Genomic DNA, 22734 nt, shown 5'->3' on the forward strand with positions numbered 1-22734 from the left:
ATAAATCAATCGCCAGCATAAAAGAACATCAGCAACGATAAATATATGAAGATTACTGCAAAATGGCACATTCCATGTGGCTCTCGTAAAAAAAATATTACTTTCGTAGAGGAAACTTTCATCTAGCAAGCCTCGTGAACCGAACCACTGCTACTTTAATGAAAAGTGGAATGTCAAACTCCTCGAGCATGTGTATTTGTGTGTGTTTGCGAGCAACAAGAAAAACAGCGGATGCAGCCAGCCGAAAACACCTGCTGGGTTTTAGGTACTCCAAGGTGCTACCAATCGGTTGAGTGTGGTGGCTAGTGGTAGTGAACCGATTCACTGCGGTCACTCACTACTACGCACGAGCTGCACGGAGAGGGAGAGGGATCGTCGTCGTACAGTGTGGGAGTAGGAATAGGTAATAGGAAATTAAAATTAATCAAAAAGTACAATGTCGCGAGTAGTCGACCGGGGGCGAACCCCGTACGAAATCATTTTGTTTAGTTATTAGTAAGAATAAATGTAGTGTTTAGTAAATAAAATCAATGTTGTGCTTTAGTGAAAAATAAACGGTATTTTGTGAAAAGGGTGTAGTGTTCTGTATGCGGTGAAGGAAGGTCTACGGATGACAGAAGGATTTGGTCGAGGAAAGGATACGAAAGGGTACGTTCGCCGGGCAAGTAGAAGTCACCATCAAACGGTCGGGACGGTCCCCGACATAAATTGGTCCTTCGAGCCGGATTTTCTACTACCGGTGGACTCACGGATCGATCGAATTTCGACAATTCGACGGTCAATTTGCACCGGTGCACGTCCAACAAACAGCCTACTCGCAACCCACAAAGGATCCACGCCATCCTTGAAGTGCATTGAAAGAGACTATCGCCATCGCATGGATCATCAATAGTGTCAATCGCCATCCTTGAAGTGTATCAAAGGGATCCAATCGCCATCGTCGAAGATAGCGAAAGAATCAATTGCCGCCAAACGACACCACCTAATCCTGCAGCAACAGTGAGGATATTCGCCATCGTCCTTCGACTGAATCGTCTGTAGGAACAACAGCAACAACAACCGATCATTCTCGAGTGGGATTTGGAACTGCACGGATCACGAATCAAAAGGGATTGTAGGACAACCTGAGCGTTGTTCTGCTATCAGGCCAGGTATGTAGAACATGTATATGTCCACCGAAGCATGAAATACATCCCACTAACGCCCACATTTCGACTTTATTGTGTGATTGTTCCTGAATTGACGAACAACGGAGTGGTGAATCAGTTCACAAAGAACTCGATTTCGGGCATCTTCCGATGAGTGTAACCACTTGGAGGAATTCGGTGGTGATTTATTAGACGATCTATGACGATTTTGGCGCAGTTTTCTACTATGATTGATGACGATTTCGGCGCTGTGTTTCCCTCTGACTAGACGAGACAGCGACAACGTGATAGCTTTCAGGCTCGGGCATCGCTCAACGATCATCGTGTCCAGGTAACTACATTTGAATAGTATATGCCCAGCTGAAGCTGGATTCGATTGATACCGCACCTAAATAAATTCTACCTTTCGATGCTAAATTGGACTGTTCGAGTCAAATTATTTTGGACGCAAGCCCTGAGTTTTTTTTTTTTGGTTTTCGGACTGCTGATATTTCATTCTGCGTGACGTTCAGCGCCATCTGTAGTTCTCCAGGTGAGAATAAGTATATGTCCTGCCGAAGCAGGCTCTCTTGTGATACTACATTGGTACATTTCTCCTTCGCTGCACTGGATTTCGATACGATCTACCGACTTGTTACCGTAAGGCTTTACAACTTCGTGGTTCGAAAGGATAGTCATCGTGATTTTGAGGCAATTTGGATTCGGCTGTCGGCACAAACTGTCATTTGCACAGGTAAGCCGAACGGTATATGTTCAGCCGAAGCTCAAATATTGGTTACTACATTCGCTTTTCCATTCCTTCGCTCTTCACTGGCTCGAATTGGAATCCGAGATTCCCGATCAAACGTTTTGAGGTGTACAGTTTTGAAATTTACTGCTATCTGGCTTCGGTAGCACCAGTGGTTCTTCTCAAAGGTGAGTTGAACAGTATATGTCCAGCCGAAGCAGACAATTTGCATACTACATCGCCGATTCCTTTCGATTCTCGGATCTTTCAACGTTTCGCCAAACATCGCGTGGAGCAACGCATCACTTGTACCTATCAACTTACGACTGGCTCTTGGTTCTTCGTTTCCGTACCGTGATTCTCCAACAACAACCATGTCTACGAAGATTACCAGGTCAACCGACTCCTTGAAGGTGTTCAAGTCAAAACTCAAGGGTCTTCGAGCGTCGTTAAACAACATTAGTCAGTTCGTTAGGTATTATAAAGAGGGTACAACAGCTAGTCAGGTCAATGTCCGCCTCGAACGTATAGATTTGTTGTGGGAGCAAATTAGTGAGACTTCTTGAGAAATCGAATCGCATGAAGACTACGAAGAGCAAGAAGGTGTCGAAAATAAGCAATTGGAGTTCGAGAATCGCTACTACGATGCGAAATCGTTCTTGATGGAGAAGGCCAAGAAGTTCCAGGAAGAATCAGCATTAAACCAGTCAACACGAAGTGCAGACGCCGCTAGTACACATGGTACAATGGACCGTGTGCGCCTGCCGCAAATCAAGCTGCAGACTTTCGACGGAGACATCGATGACTGGCTGAGTTTCAGGGATCTCTACACGTCCTTGATCCATGAGAAGGCAGAACTTCCGGATGTGGAGAAATTCCACTATTTGAAAGGTTGCTTAGCAGGCGAAGCTAAGGCGCTAGTAGATCCGCTAAAGATAACTAGAGTCCATTATAAAATAGCTTGGGAGTCGTTGCTAAAACGTTTCAACAACAGTAAGATACTAAAGAGGAAACAAGTACAAGCGCTGGTCAAACTACCTTCACTCGTCAAGGAATCGGTCACGGATCTCCACAGATTGGCTGATGAATTCGACCGTGCGATTCAGATATTGGATCAAGTCATCGAACCAGCCGAATATAAGGATTTGCTGCTGGTAGAACTGCTGAGTTCTCGTCTGGATCCAGTCACTCGACGTGGCTGGGAAGAACACACGTCCGCTAAGGAGCAAGACACTCTACAGGACTTGCAGGAGTTCCTACAATGGAGAATTCAAATCCTCGAGTCTCTACCAGCGAAGGCAGAACTCAAAAACGAGCCGCAGCAACCCAAACGGAAGTCGTTTTCACCGAAGGTCAGCCACAACGCCGTACAATGGAATACCGCTAAGTGCCCATCGTGTACGGAGGTTCATGGACTACATACGTGTCCAGCCTTCCTGAAAATGTCGCTGTCCAGCAGAGAGTCGTTTCTACGAGCACAGTCACTCTGCCGAAACTGTCTCAAGCGAGGACATCTAGCTCGAGATTGCTCGTCAAAGTTCTCGTGTCGCAACTGCAAGGCTCGACACCACACACTGCTGTGCGAAGGAAGAAGCAGTAGGAATGGGTCACCCGAGAAAACCAATTCGGGTAATAGTGGCAACCGGAACGACTCGAGTTCTGATCCCACGGCAGTGAATGCAGCATCGGTCGAGACAGCATCGTCAAACACGGCGCAGCTTCCGACATCGCAGGTACTTCTGGCTACAGCAGTAGTTGTGATCGAGGACAGCCAGGGTTCTCGCTATCCGGCACGTGCGCTATTAGATTCCGGGTCGGAATGCAACTTCATTTCTGAAAGTCTGAGTCAGTTGATGAAGGTTGCTAGCCAGAAGGTCGATATTTCAATATTGGGCAGCGGACAATCCGGAACGAGGGTCAAGCGAAAGATTCAAGCCGTCGTCAAGTCTCGAGTCTCGTCGTACTCTAGACCGATGGATTTTCTCGTCTTGCTGAAGGTCACAGCTTGTCTGCCTACTTCTACAGTGCAGGCAAATGGACGGGACATACCGGCAGACATCGAACTGGCAGATCCAGAATTCTTCCGCTCGAGAAAGGTCGACTTGGTCACGGGCATCCAAGCTTTCTTCAGCTTCTTCCCATCCGGAAGGGAAGTTCCACTGGGAACCGGTCTGCCAGTACTCACCGAATCACTTCGAGATTGTGGTTCATGGCGTCGGTCCTCAGCATTTCCAACCAGGTAGTGGCCAGAATGACATCTCAAATTGGATCGTTCATTTGGGGGCGATATCCTTGTAGAGTAGCAATGGAGCAATTAACTCTTCCTGTGGAAAAAGGTGGACTCAATCTTCACCTTCCGATGCTTAAGTGTAAAGCATTGCTGCTAAATCGATTTGTGATGTGCCAAGAACAAACTCCTTTTGCATCATCTTTCGTTACGCAGATGGCAAATCCACTCAACGTCAACGGAATCCCTGCATTGTATCCATGCCTGAAAAGAATTACCAAGGAGTTATCTTACATCCCCGGGAATGTGTCAAGGAATCCTTCTGCAAGTGGTATCGAAAACTTTTATCGTAGTTCACTTAAAACACCAAAAGTAATGGAAGAAAATCCAAACGTTCAATGGACTAAAGTTTGGTGAAACATACGGCATAGAACCCTATCAGCAGAAGAGAAGTCAACGTATTACCTATTGGTAAACAACAAAATCCCGCACGCGGCCATGTTCTACAGGCAGAATCGAACGGATAGTGAAATATGTGCTCATTGCCAGAATGCAGTCGAAGACCTTGAACATAAGCTCTTTACATGCAGGCGTGTACGCCATCTGTGGGATTATCTTCGTTCAAAATTGGAGCAAATTTTAAACCGAAGAGTAACCTTGCAAATGTTTTTGATACCTGAATTTAAGAGTGCGAACAGAAATTCGAAAAACAAGGCTCTAAAAATGTTTATCGTTAATGTAAACTTTGTTTTAGATGTCAACAGTAGTTTTACAATAGAAGCACTGGATTTTAATCTATGTTGTAACTGTCTCTAGATGCTAAGATGAAAGAGTTCTAAATGAACGTGTTTGAAAAAAAAAAAAAATGGTGCCAAATATGTTCTGCCATCTAAAAATGTCTTGTGAAGTGTCTACGTAGATTATGGACAGCCCCTAACAGTATCACTGTTAAGGTCACAGCATATTTGTTGGGAAGGGCTCAAAGGATCACTTAATTGCTATAAGTTTCAGTAGCTGCGTCATAACTAAATAAACAAAAACAATCTGTCATAAGGAAAATGTGACAGGCAGACACTTATAATCAATCAAGTTTACATTCATCACTACGGAAACCCATATTAATCCATTCCCTGCAAAACAGATGACCCTTTCAGTTTCCCCTTCCTGCAGCTTTTATTTTTATCATTTCGTTTCTGCAACTAATGTTCGCAATCAGCGGGAAAAAACAACCGAATTCAACTTCCCATAAAGAACAGTGGATAATCTATCAGCAGCAATCGATTGTAGGCAATAATTTATATTTATATGCTTCCAGCACAAAACAGACTCGAACATGAACCAAGCTTCGCGCAGAACAACCCTGTGGTATTCCACTATCGGGGTGCTTTCATCAATGTTATACGTTGCTGGTGCTGCTTTTAAGGATTTATTCATTTTTTGATTTCATAAATAACACTCTTTTCCCTGCCCTCTTCTTCATTTCCTGCAACGAGAAAGCATCTCCCAGCATCGATTTCTATGGGCCTTTCCTAAGCAAAGGATAGGCCTATATGTGTTCATCGGGGAGAGTCCAATTTTCGGTGGTACTGGCAGAATCGCGAGAAAAAATAAACAAATCGTGGAAAACAGACTCTTATTCCGAGCGTCGTTTTGTTCGCCCAGCACAAAAACACCACCAGCGAGCGGCAGCAGCTAGAGAGCATAATTTATAATCATTATTTATTATCACCAACAACGTATCTTTTCTTCCACACACCACCCCGGATATTTCTATACATACTAAGCCGTGCGCTCGCTGCTACATCTCAGCAGCTACCCATGTGATAGCAGCGGCATAGCCAGCAGCGAAACAGATTCTGTTCTATAGGCCCGATAGAAATAACAAAAGAAAATTATGATGTTGAGTTTAATGCGTGTTTCGAGGGATCTTTATGCGCTTTCTGTACGAACCGAAGGGCGAGAGAGAGAGAGGAGGATAAGCCTTCAGCAGAGCAGATTCGGAGAGGACCTAATAAAGCAAACGTTTGATGCTCATAAGGGTCCTGTGGCGCAATGGATAACGCGTCTGACTACGGATCAGAAGATTCCAGGTTCGACTCCTGGCAGGATCGATCTCTTTTAATTTATTATTTTCTTATATCTCATTTTTAAATTTCAAATGAAAAAAAAAGACATTTAATTTCAAATGAAAATGTATTCCCTGTGTTCCGATAGGAAAGAAGCAGGCAATTAACTCATTTTCATGAAATTAATTTTGGTTTTGAACTAAAAAACTGCTTTAGAATTTTGAAAATTAATGACGTCTTCTTTCACCTTAAATTACGTTCATGAAAATGTGTTCATTGCATGCTTCTTTCCTATCGGAACACAGTGAATACATTTTCATTTGAAACGAAAAAGCTGCTTTGAATTTTCTTAACATACTACGTCCTCTTTCCCATTAAGTTGTGACTGAATGCAAGCAGCGATGTACACGATAAAAGTTAGGACCCCCTTGTTTATTTTAATGCCAGAAGGATCTGCATGAAAAATAAATAAAATAACTATTTATTGAGGTAACAAAATTGTTACAAGCACCTTACGCTATAAAAAAAAAAAAAACTAAAAGTCCCAACCTCTCGTCGTGTACAAAAATCTATTTTTGTGGCATCGCTGAATGCAAGGATGAGGATAACAGATGACGTTGGTGAAACAAATACCAACCATTCATCGCTAGCACAAATTTAGAACATACAGTCATATACATGAACCTCATCACCGAACCTCATCGTCTTTCAATTCCATCCATCGACCAATTCAGCCTGTCAAAGTGTATTTCACTTCGATGCCGTCCTTCCCATACAGAAACTCTAATAACTTCCGATCGAATTTCCTCGTAAGAATACACCACCATCATTCTTACGTCACCGAGCAACAACAATCAGAGAAAACTCAAACAACCGCTAGCACCCCACCCCTATCACACCCTGATCTGTGCTGCGAATCCGATGAGCTTGAAAAACTCGAGAACTTTGAAGAGCCACTTCACATCTGATCTCCACTGTGCTGGCACAGTTCGCTTTGAATTCCGTACCGCAATATGCGCGCAAATTTTCTACCACAGCTTCCAACTTGTTGTTGTTATTGTTGTTGTTGTTGCTTATTCCTAGGTAGCGTAAAGTGGTGGAGCTGTCACGCTGTTTTCAGAATCAATTCTTCACACTCGGGAGCATCCTCGCGGGCGCTTCTTCCCGCTTGGTGGAGAGGTCGCCTCTAAGGGGAAGTAGCATTGGAGAAGTGTCGAACCGAACAAGACGTGACACATTGTGAAGTATTTCGCTTTCACCATCCCGTCGCCCCGCGACGGTGGCCGCTTGCTTGGAATTTGAAAGTCTCAAGTGGCGAAAAGTATTTTTCCACCCCCATCCCTCTCCGCTAGGTAGGTATTTTGTGTTTGCTGGTTTTTCCGGAAGAGGAGATCCGCTCAAGTATTGCGCGCGCGAGAAAAGTGTCAATTAGGGGTGAAGCAAAGTGTCAGCATGAATTTGAATCTAAATGTGTTTTCATTATTGTTCGTTCGCTGCTGTGCTCCGGAAGGCGATGGATTTCCCGAGAAGAGTTCTTTCTTTGTGTGTTTTCTCTGTGTTTTTCACGCTTCTACGGGTTTAATGCTGCGACATTGGAAATTGCTGGAATAGCAGAAAAATAAAGCATGGTATCATCAAAATCGTCATACTTTTTTTTCGGAAGGCATGAACTTATCGGGATGGATTTGAATCTCGTCAAAATGTATTGGAACATGCACTAGGATCCGGTTTTCTTTATATCAGTTACATCAAATGAGATCGGTATTATAACAAACCACCGTTTTATAGAAAAACACAAACTTAACCTCACCTAACGAGAAGAACCTTTCTTTTTAAATTTCATTTGAGGTCCCAATCAACTGTTCTCGTTCGCCGCCGGACCTGACGGCATTCCGTCATCAGTTCTAAAACGTTGTGTAGCCAATCTCTGCATTCCACTTGCGTGGCTATTCAATCTCTCGGCACAGCAATGTGAGTTCCCCTACAGCTGGAAACTTTCTTATCTGTTCCCAGTGCACAAAAAAAGGAGATAAACGGAATGTCAAAAATTATCGTGGAACCACCTCCCTGTGTGCCTGCTCAAAACTGTTCGAGATTATCATAAATGGTGCTCTGTTCGCACGCTGCAAAAATTATATCGATACAGAACAACACGGTTTCTACCCGAAGCGCTCCGTGTCCACGAACCTGGTGCAGTTCACTTCTAACTGTCTGCGATGCATGGATTCAGGATGGCAAGTCGATACTGCGTATATGGATCTAAAAGCTGCATTTGACACGGTGGACCATAATATCTTGCTGGCCAAGCTGGAGATACTTGGCATCTCGTCAACTACTGTGAATTGGTTCAGATCTTACTTGATCTTACGCTATGTACATGTCAAGATTGGCGCGTCGGAATCGGATGTTTTCTCAAACAACTCGGGAGTCCCGCAAGGCAGTAACCTAGGACCGCTACTATTTTCGATATTTTTAAACGACGTCGCCTTGCTGATACCATCAGGATGCCGCGTTTTCTATGCAGACGATACGAAAATCTACAAAATTATTAAAAGCCTCTCGGACTGCTGGGATCTCCAGAATATGTTAAGTATTTTTGCTGACTGGTGCTCAAGACATTTGATGTGTCTAAAGGGTGATACGGTCAAAATTTGGTCAAGGGAAAACGCGTGTAAATCGGTGAAATCGTTTATTTAAAAAATCAAATTAAATTTCTTTTTCAAGTTCAATTAGTATAAAATTCAGGAAAAATATTCAGTTAGGCTTCCGCTTTTCCAAATCCGAATTGCCGGGCCTTACGCTTGACCCCTGCCATCAGATTTTGTACAGCCACCTTGTCCACCTTCTTCGCCGCAGAAAGCCAGTTTGCCTTGAACTGCTGCTCGCCCTTAGCAGTTTTTTTGGTCTTCTTTAGGTTCCGCTTGACAATAGCCCAGTATTTCTCAATTGGGCGGAGCTCTGGCGTGTTGGGAGGGTTCTTGTCCTTGGGAACCACCTGCACGTTGTTGGCGGCATACCACTCCATGGCCTTTTTACCGTAATGGCAAGATGCCAAATCCGGCCAAAACAGTACGGAACAACCGTGTTTCTTCAGGAAAGGCAGCAGACGTTTATTCAAACACTCTTTCACGTAAATTTCTTGGTTGACAGTCCCGGAAGCTATGAAAATGCTGCTTTTCAAGCCACAGGTACAGATGGCTTGCCAAACCAGATATTTCTTTGCGAACTTTGACAGTTTCATGTGCTTGAAAACATCTGCTACCTTTCCCCTTCCTTTTGCCGTATAAAACTCCTGTCCCGGAAGCTGCTTGTAGTCGGCTTTGACGTAGGTTTCGTCGTCCATTACCACGCAGTCAGCCTCCGGGATCGCGCTTTGGCCGTCGTATTTTGTTTATCATCGCGATTTGGAGTCACTACCTTCTTGTAAGTCGATAGTCCGGCTCGTTTTTTGGCTCGATGCAAGGTTGTAGACGATACACCCAGCTTATTTGCGGCATCTCGGAGAGAAAGGTTTTATTTTTGTATTTTTAGACTTATAGATAACGTTCACGTCACTAAAAAAAAATATCAAGATTCTAGGATATCGATATAAAAAGCTAACTAAAATTCTTTTTCAAGATTATCAACTTGAAACAATCTCTTTCTGAACTTTGGATGAACTCAAAGGAGATCTACGGAGATATGCCCTAGGATCATACCCAACAAATATTGAATGCGGAATAAGTGCTTATTTAGTCAAAATAATATTTCTTCAGCTAAAAAATGACTAATTCAGCATTTAATCAGCTCAAATAGTTTGTTGGGCAATAATGAAATTTTACAGATTTTTGTAACCCAGATTATCAATTTTTTTACGGTGAAAATAATGTGATACCACATCAATAAGATAAGAAACTATATTATTTCAGTTTGGAATCTGACTTCCATAGATACATCGGCAGTGTTGGCAGGAAAAGTGATTTTTGGCGCTTAATTCGAAACAATTGGGTCTGACCCAATCAGCAACAAGTTCAATTAGATTCAGTGGTTGTCGAGAAATGTGGACTCCTAATAAGCCCATTACTGGCCGAGTTCTGCAAAATCATGAAGTTTGCTATGTCTATTTTTGTGGAAATGATTGGTTGGTCCAAACCTATCTGTGAGAAATGATAAAATTATTCATTAGAACTAATTTAAAAAACTTATTATCAAAAATGTGGATTTTAGACAAACTTTACAAACCATCTCATCGTATGGAGATGTTCAGCATTTATGCACAGACAAACAGACATCACTCTTGGAAGAAAATTCTTCAAAAAATATCGTCAAGTGTATTTAGCATGCACACTAGCACCCTCTATCATACACATTCCCAAGTATTGATTTTCAACCGGAACATCCCTCGTTCATGCAATTTTTTCACTAGTTGCTTGTCCCCCTTTCTGTCAATACGTCATCTGTGTTGAATAAAAACAAAACAGATGCGAGTTAATGATATCGGTTCTACGAAATTCTCCGTAATTCTATACAATTGATTGAATTTTGCAGAAATATGAATCCATAGGAGATATTCACAGAAGCTTGGTTCTTTTGTAGGGATTTGTTTGGCATTATTTTTCTTCTGCTGCCCTGCTAATTGGCACTCAAATTATACCACCGCTCATCACTTTAATGTGTAGACAACAAATAAATATAATTTGTATCAACCAATGTTATTCATGATGAGATATTGAACATCAATATTTGTTTTTATATTCTGTGTACATCGTACAGAGTAATTGTACATATCATGGATCATGGACCTAATATTCAACAACATTTTATCTGTAATCGTCAGATTAGTATGTGGTATGTCTCTCCAGCGGGTTTCCTTGGCCCCTTATCATTTTCAAGAGCTGACATCTACAAAATTTCTCTGAAAAAGAACTGGCATCACTGATAATATCTAAATATGCTGGCTTGCTGAACGCTTCAGTGGCACCACCATAAAAAATGCGAGCACATTCCCAACTAAAACCTTATTCGAGAAGGACTGGCATCCAGCGGCTGAATACGAAATGTTTCTCCCCGAAAGATATACCCAAGATGGCAGTCCCATCACGGCGGATAGGAGACCTTAGGCCAACCACCTACTGTCTCTGAAACCTTTACAATTGTTACAGAAACCAACAGAGAAAGACATCGAACTGATTTAACGGCAACGGCTTTCAGCGCAAAACAACGGACACGAATTGGATCATGGAATGTATTGACGTTAGCCCAGCAGGGTAAACTGGCACAACTCGCCAGTGAGGCCAGCCGTATGAAGCTAGAAATCCTGGGACTTAGTGAAGTCCGCTGGCCGAACTTTGGAGAACACAAACTGCCTTCGGGACAGGTACTTTTATATTCTGGTATGCGAGTTGAAAACCCTCCGCGACATCGTGGAGTTGGCTTTCTGCTTAGTGCCCAAGCACAGGCTTCGCTCATCAAGTGGGAGCCTATCAATGAGAGAATAATTGTTGCCAGATTCAGAACACGGACCTTACCATCTCCAATGTTATGCGCCAACCGATGCTGCCGAATTGCAGCACAAAGAGAACTTTTACAGTCAACTGAATGCTGTCGTGGATAAGACTCCAAAAGGGGATATCAAGATCTACACAGGCGACTTCAATGCGAAGATCGGCTCCGACAACTCGGACTATGAGCGCATTATGTGACGCCATGGTCTCGGAGATATGAGCGAGAACGGCGAGCTGCTTGCAGAGTTTTGTGGTAACAACGACATGGTGATAGGGGGTTCGCTCTTCCCCCATCGGCCAGTGCATAAAGTCACATGGGTCTCCCGTGATGGATATACAAAGAATCAAATCGACCACACCTGCATCAGCCGAAAATGGAGACGGAGCCTTCTTGATGTTCGGAATAAACGCAGCGCTGACATCGCGTCTGACCATCATCTCCTGGTCGGTGAGATCCGCCTACGCATTGCTCGGGTTCAACGGCGGGAGGAGAGACTCAGTCGGCGATTCAACACACGCTGACTGGAAGACCCAACAGTGAAGAGATCGTTCGCCGAAGAACTCGAGGCTAGCGCAGCTAATATTCCGGAAGGTGGAAGCGTAGAATAACAGTGGACGAGCATCAAGAATGCCTTTATTGAAACAAGCGAGAACAACTTGGGTGAGCTGCGCATTCAGAGGAAGGAATGGATCACCGATGAAACCTGGAGGAAGATCGAGGAGCGGAGAGAAGCAAAAGCCACGATAGAGCGAGTAAGGACCCCAGGAGCCAAGAACGAGGCCCGTCAGCGGTATTCGGCTCTAGAGAGTAAAGTTAAGCGTTCCTGTATACGAGACAAGCGAGCGTGGGTGGACTCCCTGGCTGATGAAGGGGAGAAAACCGCAGCAACTGGCGATATCCGCCTCCTCTATGATGTTTCACGACGCCTGAGCGGGGCAAGGATGAACCCAAGGATGCCTGTGGAAGACGCGACTGGACAGTTGGGTCACCAACCCCACTGACCAGTTGAAACGTTGGTTTGAGCACTTTGAACAACTTCTCGAAGTTTCAACGATCAACCAACCATCAACATCTCGGCATGATCCGCCAAGGGTGAGGCGCGTTACTCGCGTCAACACTGAAGCTCCATCATTGCAGGAGATAGAAGCAGCCATCCGAAGTATGAAGATCGCATATCAGCAGAGATGCTCAAAGTTGACCCCATGCTATCCTCACAAATGTTGCATGAACTATTCGTCAATATCTGGGATACCGTGACTTTTCCGGCTGACTGGATGCAAGGCGTCTTGGTAAAAGTCCCCAAGAAGGGGGATTCAACTGTATGCGACAACTGGCAAGGCATCATGTTACTGTGTATTGTTCTCAAAGTTCTGTGTAAAGTTATCCTCAATCGGATACAGGAGAAGATCGACGCGGCTCTCCGACGACAGCAGGCAGGATTCCGTGCTGGAAGATCCTGTGTGGACCATATTGTCACGCTCCCTGTACTTGGTATTCATTGACTATGAAAAAGCTTTCAACCGACTAAACCACGAAAACTTATGGGGCGCTCTGAAACGCAAGGGAGTCCCTGATAAGATCGTCAACCTCATCGAAGCGCAGTACGAGGCTTTCTCATGCAGAGTGTTGCACAACGGAGCTTTGTCTGACCCGATTCGGGGAATCGCGGTTGTGAGGCAAGGATGTATATTATCACCGCTACAGTTCCTCATCGTAATCGACGAGATCATGGTTGTAGCCGTTGACCATGTACCGAACCGTGGGTTGCTATTACCATGGAGCATCTCAACGACTTCGATTTGGCTGGTGATGTTGCGTTATTAGTACAATGGCGCTCTGACATGCAGAGTAAGCTCGAAGACCTTGTGGAACTCTGAAGCAGGTCTAACCATCAACGTCAACGAGACCAAATCGTTGGATGTCAACACGGAAAACCGTTCCAATTTCACGGTAGCTGGGCAGGCAGTGGAGAAAGTCGAAAGCTTCCAATATCTTGCGAGCCAGATAGCGTCGGACGGCAGCACCAAGAGCGACATAGGTGCACGGATTAAGAAGGCGAGGGCTGCTTTTGCCAGTTTGCGAAATGTATGGAGAGCGAATCAGATCAGTCGACGCACCAAAATCCGAATTTTTAACTCGAACGTGAAGTCTGTGCTGTTATACGCCAGTGAAACATGGTGTGTATCAACGGAGAACACTCAGAAGCTGCAGGTGTTTATCAACCGATGCCTGCGGTACATAATTCGTGCCTGGTGGCCCCACAATTGGATCTCAAATTCCGAGCTTCATCGTTTGTGCCATCAAATGCCGAAAGAGACAGAAATCCGTGTACGGAAGTGGAGGTGGGTCGGCCACACACTACGATGGAGCGGAAACGAAATCTGCAAGCAAGCACTGGACTGGAATCCAGCAATGGGCCCACTGGCCCATTGATAACTTTCGATCCTTGCATTTAATTAAAAAGTGGTCCAGCAGGAGATCGCAATAGATAGAAATCTTTCACAAAGGCCCTTTGCACGCCTGGAGGTGCGCAGGATCGTTAAAAAAAATGTATTGTCCAAACTAAATCAAAAAGCGTTCCAGTCAAAAAGGAATCCAGAGTGTTAGTATTGTCTTCCTGCTAGATTTCATTCCTGGCCCACTGTGCAATGTTTGTTGAATATCAAAAATAACAGCAAGCGCACCCAGAAATCTTAATCCAAGTGAGTTATTGACAAAAGAGAACACCAACGAAGAGAATCTATCGTTGCAGTTAGGCCCTTATGAATGCTCATTGTCGAATTATTTACAATGCGGACGATTTCCCTGAGATGAAAAAGACCCTTTGATTCACCTGTTTTCTTCTGTCAGAAGCGAGATGAACTCTCCGAATCACAACACTCTGCTATCTTTCGCAAAATTCCATTCACCATAAACATTCGTAATGACACACATGTATGTACGGTTTAATTATTTGTAAGCATGGAGGCTGATTTCGCAACCGAGTCAACTCCTGTGGCTGTTGCTTCTTTCTGACAGAAATCCCGTCAGTCACCGAAACCACGTTTCATACGTTACAGGGAACATCATATTAGCTGAAACAGCCTGTCATTATTAATAATAAAGCAGACATTTGCTCACCCCCGGCTGATGAACTACATATTCCGGGTGCAAAAGAAGACTCATCCGATCCTTCCCAGTCCACGATGGTTGGTTAATAGCAGCAGCAGCAACCGGGACATGTTGTATTTTCCCACAACCTTCTAATTAAGGCAGCAAACATCGCATCGGTGGCACCGTAAATCAGTAATGACAAAACCAACACTTCCCGAGCACCTACCTAGCATTATTGTGTAGCAGCTTAGCTTTACCGTGTGCTGCCTTATTATTGCAATGTGGCGAGGAAATTCAAACCACCTACTACTAACTACCATCCACCGTCATCATCGGTATTCCACCAGCATGACATGCATGGAAACAGGAAGCCCAGCTGCTGCAGTGGAATGCTTGGATTTCGCCTTGCCCGCTTGCACGGCGGCGGAAGGGGATGATAAATAATGAGAACATTTTTCGGCGTGGCATTCGTCATAAAAGTGGGTTTTAATGAAGAAAAAAAAAAATCTAATTTTCATCATCACTATGTGCTAGCTGCGGTGCCTGGTCGTCGGGAACGACAAGAACGACGATGATGACGACAGCGTTCTCAGAGGGTGTGTAATGCTGGAGTTACAGATATTCGAAGGCACGCAATGTCCGTAAAACGGCCCGCCGTAGTTGTGTTTTTCTTTCTGCATTCTCCACTGCAGATAAACTGGCGATGGCGCCAACATCTACGACGTGATCTGCTAGTGATGGAACGTACATACATCCTTTGACCTAGAAATGTACATCCAGTGGAGAGTGGGAATGTTGAAATTGTTGGACGATGCAGGCGTTTATGACATATTTCTGCACCATGCTTGGGCCGAGAAGGATTAGGTTACATCATCATTCGGAGAGAAGCTTAGCAAAGAACACAGTTTTGTTGAATTTCAAGAATTTCTAATCTAGGGGAAATGGATCTAATGTTGGCCTATGGATCTTAGATAGGGCCCATCGCTAAAAATATGCTATTTTTAAATTTTATCTAGATGAACGCGTCATTGAGACGGTACTAATGAATATGTTTGGTCGCTATTGAAAATTTAGTCAGTTGCTGAATTTATGTTTGGGCCCAAATTAGAGACATTTTGACCGACATTACGTCCATTTCCCCTATATAATAATTTTTCGGAGAAATATATCAATCCAAATCGAGCAAGTTATATTTAAACCCGGAATTGTCTATGTATTGATTTGTTTCAGGGATCAATAGTGATAAATCGATACTCACATCAATGGGAGTTTTTCGGCTGTGAACCAATGGTTCTTCTAGCTTTAATTTTCGCATCCTCTGTCTCAATTGAAAACGTTGGCAATGGTATCAATTTTTTGAACACGAACAGATTAGTAGTATTCGGTTCACACTTTCCATTACGCTTCTAACCGCCGGAGTATTGCTCCATGACTGCGAAGCCAATAAATTCCCATCGATGAAGTTCCTCAGTCGATTTCATCCAATGAAACGCGAACGAAGTGCTTTTTCCCTTTAGAATCCGGATGATGCGCAAATCTTCACCCGTCAAAAAGGCCTAAAACATTGCTGCGGATTTTGCTACTACGTACTGCAATGCTACTGCGTCAGCCATCAACAGCAGAAGCAGCATTACCGTGGAGCTTATCCACGACGAGCCCCTCAGCAGCTGAGATGATGGTTAGCTACTAATGAATCTTTTCTTTCAGCTCACTCCTCATCCGATGAGATGGCAAATAAGCAGTGGCAGCAGCAGCATCAGCAGCGCCAAGACATACCTACTAATTATTTCTTTTCTCGCTACAGTGAGTCTACCGTCGTCTCCGTGGACGAAGAGGCGTGTAAGGATAGGTGGGTGGAAATGAGCATCATGCAAACAATAGGCTCTGCAAACGACTTGGTCGTTCATCACTCCAGGATGGTAGCTTCTTCCGGTAGCCGTCGCCGCTGTGCGTTGTGCGGTGGAGGTTCAAACTATATGCTAATGTTAAGATATGCATGAAAGTTGCTGTTTGCCCTCCTTTTTCCTTTATTTTTGGATTGGTAGAAAAGGGAGTTCCTTGCGAGAGTACTAATCATCTCGCTCGTCATTATAATCATTTGTTCGTTGATTCGAAGAATCTGCTGATGCGGATGCAGAAAGGATCCGTCGAGCTGCTCGTTTTCCGAAGCTGACTTGGTATTCAAGCTCCTTTTCCGAGCTGCGGGGGATCATGATGGAAAAGAAAGCAAATGAGCACTGGGGAAAAACACTGCAATCATCATTAGGTGTTTGTTTAGGGCAAGTGATGTGTTTGCACGAACGGAGGCTTCATTATGAAAATAGATGATTGCTTCGAAAGTGTGAACGTTGGTAGGTTGAAATTTCTGCGTGATTTAAAGTAGATTTTACCAAAACCAACCGTAACCGATACAAATGTCAGCCGACTTGACACGCAAAAACGAGTAACATCCTCAGCTGCCATTGACGTAATCCAATTGAATCGAACCCCGTTGTGATGTCACTTCCGCTCACCACGAAATCGATTGGCAAGGAACAGCAGCGAAACGAACAAAAAATGCAATCTTAATTGCCGCTTCGGGCGTAGCTAATTATAATCTGTTGATTCAAATGTTGCCAACAAGAACCGCTTTCAGAGAACACATAAATTTTCCATTTCTTTGCGCTTGCCATTCACCCTAATCTCAAGTACCTTACCAGAACCGATGCGAACGCAGTGCAACAATGTAACTTTTTAATAGAACCAGTTTCCCAACCCTTGGGCTAGAAAGCTGACGACGCATCTCAGATGGTTGGATTCTGATGAAACCAGCCACCCTATACGGTCACGATTTGTGTGTTTTTTTTTCGCTTAACGAGGAAATTACTTCCAGCGAACGAGCATAGGAAAACAAATAAAAGGATCACATCCGTTGACGTCACACGCAAATGCTGCCGGGGTTTTAGATTCAATCTACCGAATGGCTTTTTTATGGATTCATAATGAACTGTATCGAATTTCGATTCGAAGAGAATGGAAGGATTCTTTGTTCCCCGCGGGTTATACTGCCAGCATGGTGACATTAAGCATCAACAATTACGACATTTTTTATTTTATCGATGATGGCATTTAAGAAAATTTAAGTATTTCCGAAGTTCTTTTCTGATGCCGGCTGGAGTTTTCAATTCAAACACACCAATGGCAAGATGTTCCAAGCTGATAATTTTCAGCTCAATTGTAGAAAATTGCCAATTATTTGATGAAAAAATCTACGAGATTGAAAACTTTGTAGATATGTAGTAAATAAATAAAACAAATCAAATTGGGTAAATGATGCCCTCGTCACCAATTGACTGTTTACGGCAACTAGCGTTGGCAGTTCATTTTCAAGAAAATCTGTTGTGAACTTAAGTGCTGATTAGACAAAATTGAATCGCAAATTGAGCTTCATTGGATTCTGAGATGATTTTGAACTTCACTGGTTTAGTTTTGGGTGAAAATGGCAAATCAAAAAAAAAAAATCAGTTCAGAAATGAAAAAGATTTTGTAAGAAAAACTTTTTTTCATTAGAAGTGCCCATCTTGCGATGTATGGACGGATGGTAGTAAACATTATTACCTATCTTGTGGAATAGTTTTATTCAAATCAAACATGGCCATTTTTTTTTAATCGACTTAAATTTTTAAAAATCGATTTTTTTTCAGTGTAGGTCTCAAATGAAATTTTTTTTAGTATTTTTTTTTTCGATAATTTGGTCAATTTCCTAAAAGTCATCCATACAACATATTTTTGTTGGAGTTGTCATTTTTCCATAATATTATTTTGAAAGAAATAGGCCGAAAAAGTTTGGCCCTTCTCAAATGTTAGTCTAGATAAATTTTGGAAAAACTGAGTGTGCAAAAGTGCTTATTTAGTCAAAGTTTACACATCCAGAAAATTTCTGAGAGGGTGCTGCCAGCTTTGATTAGATTTGGCGCGAAATGCGTCTATTGGAGCTTATCAAATTTTGATGGTAGATGAAATATCAAAAACTATTAAAATGCTTCAAATTTATTTTGTAAATGAATTAGTTTCGATTGTGAATTGAGTTGAAAGTAAAATTATGCTCGAAAAATCTGTTTTATAATTCTAAACGTTATTGCCGTTTTACATCATACTTTTGTCATGATCATTTCAATCTTCAATGGTTTAAATATCATGTTCTCACAAAACATGCAACTATGAACCTGATATTTCACTTTTGCATGGACGATGCTGCAAAAGTGTACAATGGAGACATTCACACCGAGCTAGATTAAGTGTGTTGATGGTCTTTAGTAAATTAAGTAGCAGTTTTGGCTTTTCAATTTTTTAAAAATAAACGTGTTAATTTTAAAGCAACATATTTTAAAAATCTGGGAAAATCTGGAACATATTTAAAAAATCTGGAAATAAACGTGATTTGTCTGTGTATCTGGCAAGACGACTGAAAATCTGGAAAATACAGACAAATCTGGAATTCTGGCAACGCTGACGACAACCAACATTTAAACACCGAAACACTTCACTGAATGTGCTCAAACGATTCCTTAGTCTTTCAGCTTCGATCTGATAACATTTTTACGACTGAGCAAACCTGTTATGCTGGGTTTTTCTTCAACTCACTACAAAATACGGCTGATTTCAAGTTACCGAAAATAGAGCAGCTGGTTAACACGCAGTTCAAATGGAAAGTTTACCTAAGAAAAAGAGCCTGCCGACAATAGTCACACTAATCTGAGAAGTTTGGAGCGGCGACAAAATGTTTTCCGTTCTGGACAATTATGTCGATTGAAATGGATAGAATTGCAAGTACATCATTAATGCAAACAAAAAAACACATCATACGTGTGCGTGATGCTGAGAAATCGCTGAAAAAGGAAGGGACGCTGCGTAGATTGACGAGAATCCGTAAATATCCTCCTTTTTTTTAATATATAAACAAAATCTGGAAAGACCACTTCATTATCTACAAGTCGGCCATATACGGGCAAGGGAGCTTGAAATTCTCCTCCAAAATTTTCTAGAAATGTTACTCGGAATGCTCTTGGAAATATCCTTGGTATTCCATTGTGTCTCTGAAATCTCTGGAAAGTCTTTGGAATTCATTGGTATTTTTCTAGGAATTCTGTTGGAAGTCTCTTGAGAAATCACTAAGGATTATCTTTGAAGTTTCCGTAGAATTTTCCCTTGGAATATTTTGAAACTATTTTGAGAATTTAATACCCTTTGAGTTCTTCTCGTAATTTCCCTGTTAATTTGAATGGGTAAAAATTCAATTGAACGGTGCACATGTAGAATTTTTTTTAACTTTTAGGGGCCTTAGGGGTAAAAAACACCCTCGGAGCAAAATTGCTTTTTTCAGTGTCTTAACTAGCAATTGTACTACATAAATCCACGAAAATGTTTTGGAAATGGAGTGTACTTCTGCACATGGGATCTCAAATCAATGAAGACGGGCAGTCAGGGATGGAAAATCATTTACATTCATTTTGTGCCTTCATTTACATTCATTTGCCATTAACTTTTTTCATCATCAGAACTCCGTGAAATATTATTTGAAGCTTTTAAAGGCTTTGATATTAGCTTAAGGGGTTTCTGATTCTGGTTGGTCCGTTTACGTTGCGTTAGGTCTGGTGTATAAAGGGTTTGTGTTCGTTCGGGTCGTGGTGATATTTTCGTTCCTTAGCTTTCCTTGTTCGTTACGGTTGGTCATGATAGGGATTTTAAGTGTTATATATGGTTGAAGAGTCCGGCTTCACGTAAAAAGGCGAGTAGGGCCGCTATTCTTGTTGGCTCATTACCTAGAGCATCGCGGATATTCTCAGGAATGTCGTAGCATATTCTAGCTCCTTCATACTTTGGACAATGACAAATGAAGTGTTCCACAGTTTGCGGCGTGAGGCATAGATCGCATATCCTTCTAAAAGGCCCATCTCCCTTGTAGTTGTGGGAGATCACATTTCGGAGACGGGATATCACGACCTGCTCTCGGTGCAGTGATGGATCGTCCCATCTAGTAATATTCTCTTTTAATTTTCTAATAGCTGGTGTTCTAGCTGCTATCCAGACGCGGCTCCAGGAATCCTCGATAATTTTGGTTACCCATTTTTTTAGATCTGGTCCTGGTACCTCTCGCGTATATTTGGCCATGTGCCGACCAGAGGCTGCTAGATGGTCCGCCTCTACATTCCCCCGAACACCACAGTGCCCTGGGATCCAAACGAATGTTGTGTTATTTGGTGCATGTTCCTGGATCGCCTGGATCCAGGGGTGTCTACTCGTTTCGGACTCAAGGGCAGCAACCACACTGGCGGAGTCGGTGAAGATGGCTATCGGTCGTTCATCGGAGGTGGTGGCAGCGATGAAAGCCACGGTGGCTTCGGCGGAGAATATCGAACACTGGTCTGGCAGTCGATGACATTCGCTCAGATTGGGACCACAGATCCCGATCCCCACCTTCCCCTGAGCGACCGAGCCATCGGTGTATCTGATTGAGTATCCTTCGTATTTTCGTTTTTGAAGGTCTAGGACCGTTTGTGCCACTGCTAAAGGGTTGGAACCTGCTTTAAACTTATTTTTGATTGTAGGGTCGGTTCGAATTTTTGGCAGGCTCCAACCCCTGGCTCCACACCAGTGGACCCTGGACACCGGTGGGAGTACTTGGTTGGATGATTCTCTGAGGAGTTGGTTAGCCTCAACGAGGAGGAAACCTTCCTTCCTGCTACCGGACGTGTTTTCACGGTGGCTGATGGCTCGATGGCAGATTGTTTTGGTTATGTACCTGTTGAAGGGGAGCACTCCGCCCTCGATACAGGCAGCTATTCCAGGAGTACCTGGGAGGAGGCCCGATGATAATCGTAAGGCTTGCTGGTAGACGGGTGCAAGTTTTTCCACCAGCAGAGGCATTGCGAGGTAGGTTGCTTCAATCCCGTATGTTAGGCGTGAGTTTATGATAGCTTTTGCAACGTTCAGACGAGTCTGCCGGTTGGCATTTGGGTGGCGCCCAGCCAGAGTTTTCAGTAGGTTGATTCGCTGTTTACAACTGCTTTTAACCTCGTTGAAGTGCGGGCCGAATGTGAGGTGACGGTCGAAGCAGACTCCGAGGATTCGAATGGTTTTATGGAATGGGACCGGTTTCCCGTTGATGAGGATCTTGGTGCTCAAGACCTTGTGATTGGTCGAGCATACGTGTGTATACCCGCTTTTGCTTGCGGAGAGCTGAAATCCAGCTGACGAAGCCCAGGTTGATACGTAGGCGGTGGCTTGTATAAGTTTTCTTCGTAATGCTCTGACTGTTGCTCGGACCACCATGAGAACGATATCATCAGCATATACAAATATAAGGACTCCTTTCGGCAACCGCGAGAAGACACCGTTCATCCTTATGAGAAATAGTGTAACCGCAATCACCGATCCCTGGGGTACCCCGGTTTCCTCGTTGAAGGTCTTGGAGTAGCAATTTCCAAGGGTAACTTGGAAGGTACGGTGTGACAGAAAGTTTCGTATAAATTTCAGAATATGGCCCTTAAGTCCCCATTTCTTGAGCTGTTCTAACACCCCCGGCATCCAAGCACGGTTGTATGCCTTAGATATATCCAGGATGGCCAGTTCGACGTGGTGATTTTTGGCGAAAGCATCCTGAAGTGCTTCACTTAGGGTCCCAAAGTAGGTGTTGGTCCCATGTCCCGGTCTGAAGGCATGTTGTCGGCGATCGAGTAACCTTCCAGTTTCCAGAAAATCCATGAGCCTTCGGTTCACCATCCTCTCCATCAGTTTAGATGCGCAACAGGTCAGCGAGATTGGTCGAAATTTATCGACTCCGTGTCCTGAGGTGTTCGGTTTTGGGATCGGAATGGTGAGGCTGTGCCTCCATTTTTCCGGAAAAGAGTCCTGCAGCCATTCTTGATTGAGCAGTTCCAGGAATTTTACCTGCTCGTCCATGGGAAGGTTTCGAATAAGAGGGTATCCAACTTCGTCAGGTCCAGCGGA

General features: G+C 43.4%; 1 protein-coding gene and 1 non-coding gene across 2 annotated transcripts; both read left to right on the forward strand.

Annotated features, from left to right (window-relative positions):
* Positions 1-2249: 2249 nt before the first annotated feature.
* On the forward strand, positions 2250-21240 carry LOC135709364 (uncharacterized). The gene is made up of 3 exons (XM_065231674.1): positions 2250-2400; positions 2461-4044; positions 20951-21240. Exons 1-3 carry the CDS (start codon positions 2250-2252, stop codon positions 21238-21240), a joined length of 2025 nt encoding a protein of 674 aa, XP_065087746.1.
* On the forward strand, positions 6141-6213 carry TRNAR-ACG (transfer RNA arginine (anticodon ACG)). The gene has a single exon. It is a non-coding gene; the product is annotated as a tRNA-Arg (tRNA).
* Positions 21241-22734: the final 1494 nt, after the last annotated feature.

Source organism: Ochlerotatus camptorhynchus, unplaced genomic scaffold (genome assembly GCF_037179485.1).
Source record: "Ochlerotatus camptorhynchus isolate MF236.1 unplaced genomic scaffold, CSIRO-AGI_Acam_v1.1 ptg000358l, whole genome shotgun sequence".
In the NCBI taxonomy this organism is placed as follows: Eukaryota; Metazoa; Arthropoda; class Insecta; order Diptera; family Culicidae; genus Ochlerotatus; species Ochlerotatus camptorhynchus.